Source organism: Pygoscelis adeliae, unplaced genomic scaffold (genome assembly GCF_000699105.1).
Source record: "Pygoscelis adeliae isolate BGI_AS28 unplaced genomic scaffold, ASM69910v1 Scaffold438, whole genome shotgun sequence".
Taxonomy (NCBI): Eukaryota; Metazoa; Chordata; class Aves; order Sphenisciformes; family Spheniscidae; genus Pygoscelis; species Pygoscelis adeliae.
The window spans coordinates 92,183-94,997 of record NW_008825313.1 but is presented as its reverse complement, the minus strand read 5'-3'; the positions used below and the strand labels follow the sequence as shown (position 1 = coordinate 94,997).

Here is a 2,815-nt window from a genome sequence, read left to right as displayed (position 1 = left end):
CTCACCCCACCGGCCCTTGCACCCTCGCGGTTCTTCTCCTGCCACGCTGACGTGGAGCAGATGCTGCTAGAGGCCCAGCTGGAGACGGAGAGCAGTGACAGGTGAGTCCCAAGGAGGAGCCTGGGCACCTGGAGTCCTGACCGGCCAGGGTGGGCAGGTGTCAGGGGGCTGAGGGGCGGTGAAGGCTTGGTGACCGAAGGGGTTATGTTTGCAGTGCCCTGGTTGCACTGGGCTCCCCGGCCTGGGATGATGATGGAGCCAGACAGGCAAGCGAGCAGCCTGGGGAGAGTGAGCTGCTCCCTCCCCGCAGCCAGCCCCAGCTGGGCTGCCCCCACCCCTGGCAGGTAAGGGAGCCAGCCCCCCGTGCTGCGCTGCGCCCCACTGGCCATGCCCCTGGCCTCACTTGCCCTATGCCTCCTTCTAGCAGGACGTGCCAGAGGAAGCGAGCGGAAGGGAGCGGCACCTGCCAGCATCCCTCAGCTGGGCCTGTGCCCGCCGCCCTCAGCATCTGTCTCCAAAGTAAGGCCCATGTCCCCCACCAGCATGTCCTGCTGTCCCCTACCCTTGCTGTCTGCCTCGCCACCCCCATCCTGCTGTCCCTGTGCCCTCCTGCTGTGCTCTGCCTGCTTCCTTCGTGCCCCCTTTAACCATGCACTTTTCCCAGGGAGTTTGCCTTTGTGTGCTCCCCCCAGCCGGTGCTGTGGAGCCTGCAGGGAGGTGCAGTGGGGAGAAAGAAGAGACTTTTCAGTTCAGAGCTGCTGCTGCTCTTCATTCCCTCGCTGCTGCTTAGCCACGTGCTGACCCTGGGACTGGGGTGAGTTTCTGATGGGGTTGACCTGTGCTGTTGAGTGGCTTCGGCCAGAACTGACCCCTGCGCTGCTGGGCATCTGTGCAGCCTGGGGCTGTCCGGGGGCCTCTGGCTGCCCTGGCCCAGGGGCTGTCCCCATGGGAAATGGAGGAATGCTGCTGGAGTTGGACTGTTCATCCTTGGGTGCTGTCCTACACCGCTTCTCCCAGCAGCCACAGTCATCTCTGTGGCAGGTGCCTTACAGTTGCTCTCTCCAATCTAGGATCTACATTGGGAAGCGGCTGGCAGCCTCCTCAGCAAACCCGCTGTGAAGAGCTGGGCTCAGCGAGAGATGGGTGGCTCCACCGCCCTGCTCCTCCACTCAGCGTGTGGAGGGAGCCCAGGCACCAGCGTGGCCCAACTGCTCCCAGACTTCGTGTCTGTGGCACGAGGCGCCATCTCCCCTTGTCATTTCTTTAGCCCCAGCCTAGGGAGCTGATCCTACCCTCCCATGTAGACAGGAACCAACTGATGGCAGCCCTCTGCTGCAGGCAGCCCCTGCCCTCCCCATCCCTTGGTTACGGGTCCAGGTTCCTCCTCTTTAACACAAGACTGTAAATATGACTCCTGAGCCTGCAATACCACATGCAAATAAACAGCCCTGTGCCAGCCTGGGAGGCAGAGCAGCGTGCTGGCAGTCACTGTGCCAGACCTGGCACAGCCTGTGCAGGGGAGGGTGAGCGTGCTCCCCAGCGGCATCGGGTTCCCATGGGCTTTCCCTGCTGCAGGAGGGTGAGTCCCCGTTCTTTGGGGTGCTAGGGCACAGTGCCAGGGTGGTGCTTGGCCATGGAAAGGCCCCTGGTTGGGCTGTGTATGGGCAGGGCTGAGCGCTGGGGCTCATACAGGGTTTTCAGCCCCATCACAGTGTGCCCGGCTGATGCATTAGTCCTTTATTAGTCAGCCGTGGCCTGCTGCAGCAGGGAGGCAGGGGCTGGAGCCCAGCGTGGCTGGCTGAGGCAGCAGCACCAGCCTGGCACAGGCAGGGCTGCAAAGCCAGATACCGGCAGGAGAACTGGCACTGCAAAGCACAACACTGCCCGGGCCCACTCGCAGACCTGGCTGGCTGCCGTGCAGTCACAGTGCCCAGGCTAGAAGCATTTGTCCTGGTACTGCAGGATGGGGTGGGTGTCCGAGGGACAGGAGCTGCCCCTGGGGTGGAAAGCAGGAGGGGAGGCGAGAGCTCAGCACGTGCTTGTGGGGAGCTTGCTTGTCGCCCTGCACCTGGGGTGGTCCATTGGCAGTTCACAGTGGAGGGAGGAAAGTCCTCTTTGGCACAGTGTGGTCACGCCGCTGGAGGGGCTGCATGGGGCTGCTGCTCAGCGCAGCTCTGTGTGGGAGAGACGTCCTGGCACAGGCTTTGCCTTGGCAGGAAGGCAAGCACGATCTGAGGGCTGATGCAGAGCACTGGGGCAGGGGAGTGTCCAGGGGCAGGTGGGTCCCAGCCCTGGGGGACACCTGGAGGGTGGCAATAGCCAGACCTGGTTGGACAAAGGATGGTGGTGCCCTGTGCTGCCCTGGGTAGCAGGGCGCACAGGGAGTCCTGTGGCCATGCGGGATGCTTGTAGCGTGAATACTGCAAGAATGGTGGGCAAGGGGTGGTCCAGCAGATGAGGATCAAGCAGGGCTGTTTCATCCAGCAACCAGCTGCGAGCAGGGGCACCGCAGGCTTTTCCATCCCCATAGGCAGGGGTGGCTGCGAGTGGACAGTGCAGCTGCAGGCGGGCACCGGGTCAGAGCTGTGACACTCGCTTGGACTTCGGTGGCGGAGGAGGTGGTGACTTCAGCCCTTTATTTCCATCCGCTGTCGGCGATGGGGATGCCTGCAAGCAGAGAGGGCAGTTACCGAGAGCAGGGGGTGGCGGGAGCCGGGGGCCTGGGCCGGGTGGTACCTTCCCTCCGGTTGCGGCATCGCTTTGCTCCAGGAATGTCTCGTACACCATGGGGCTGATCTTGCGGGGCAGCGGCGGG

At 63.5% G+C, this 2,815-nt stretch overlaps 2 protein-coding genes across 2 annotated transcripts in view; one reads left to right on the top strand and one right to left on the bottom strand.

The window, feature by feature from the left end:
- Nucleotides 1-23: 23 nt before the first annotated feature.
- On the top strand, nt 24-1,437 carry LOC103922170 (BCL2/adenovirus E1B 19 kDa protein-interacting protein 3-like). The gene is made up of 5 exons (XM_009330259.1): nt 24-101; nt 215-344; nt 425-519; nt 665-814; nt 1,071-1,437. Exons 1-5 carry the CDS (start codon nt 61-63, stop codon nt 1,117-1,119), a joined length of 465 nt encoding a protein of 154 aa, XP_009328534.1. The 5' UTR covers nt 24-60; the 3' UTR covers nt 1,120-1,437.
- Nucleotides 1,438-2,635: 1,198 nt separating this feature from the next.
- LOC103922174 (dedicator of cytokinesis protein 2-like) overlaps nt 2,636-2,815 on the bottom strand; it is an 82,499-nt gene continuing 82,319 nt past the window's right edge. The window contains exon 46 of the mRNA XM_009330263.1: nt 2,636-2,667. Within this exon, the coding sequence (XP_009328538.1) occupies nt 2,636-2,667 (32 nt within the window). The remainder of the gene's footprint in view (nt 2,668-2,815) is intronic.

Coding starts and splice junctions, on each gene's coding strand:
- LOC103922170 (XM_009330259.1), top strand. CDS start 61: ATGCTGCTAGAGGCCCAGCTGGAGACGGAGAGCAGTGACAG. Junction 345..424: donor GCTGCCCCCACCCCTGGCAG/GTAAGGGAGCCA, acceptor GCCTCCTTCTAG/CAGGACGTGCCAGAGGAAGC. Junction 815..1,070: donor GTGCTGACCCTGGGACTGGG/GTGAGTTTCTGA, acceptor TCTCCAATCTAG/GATCTACATTGGGAAGCGGC.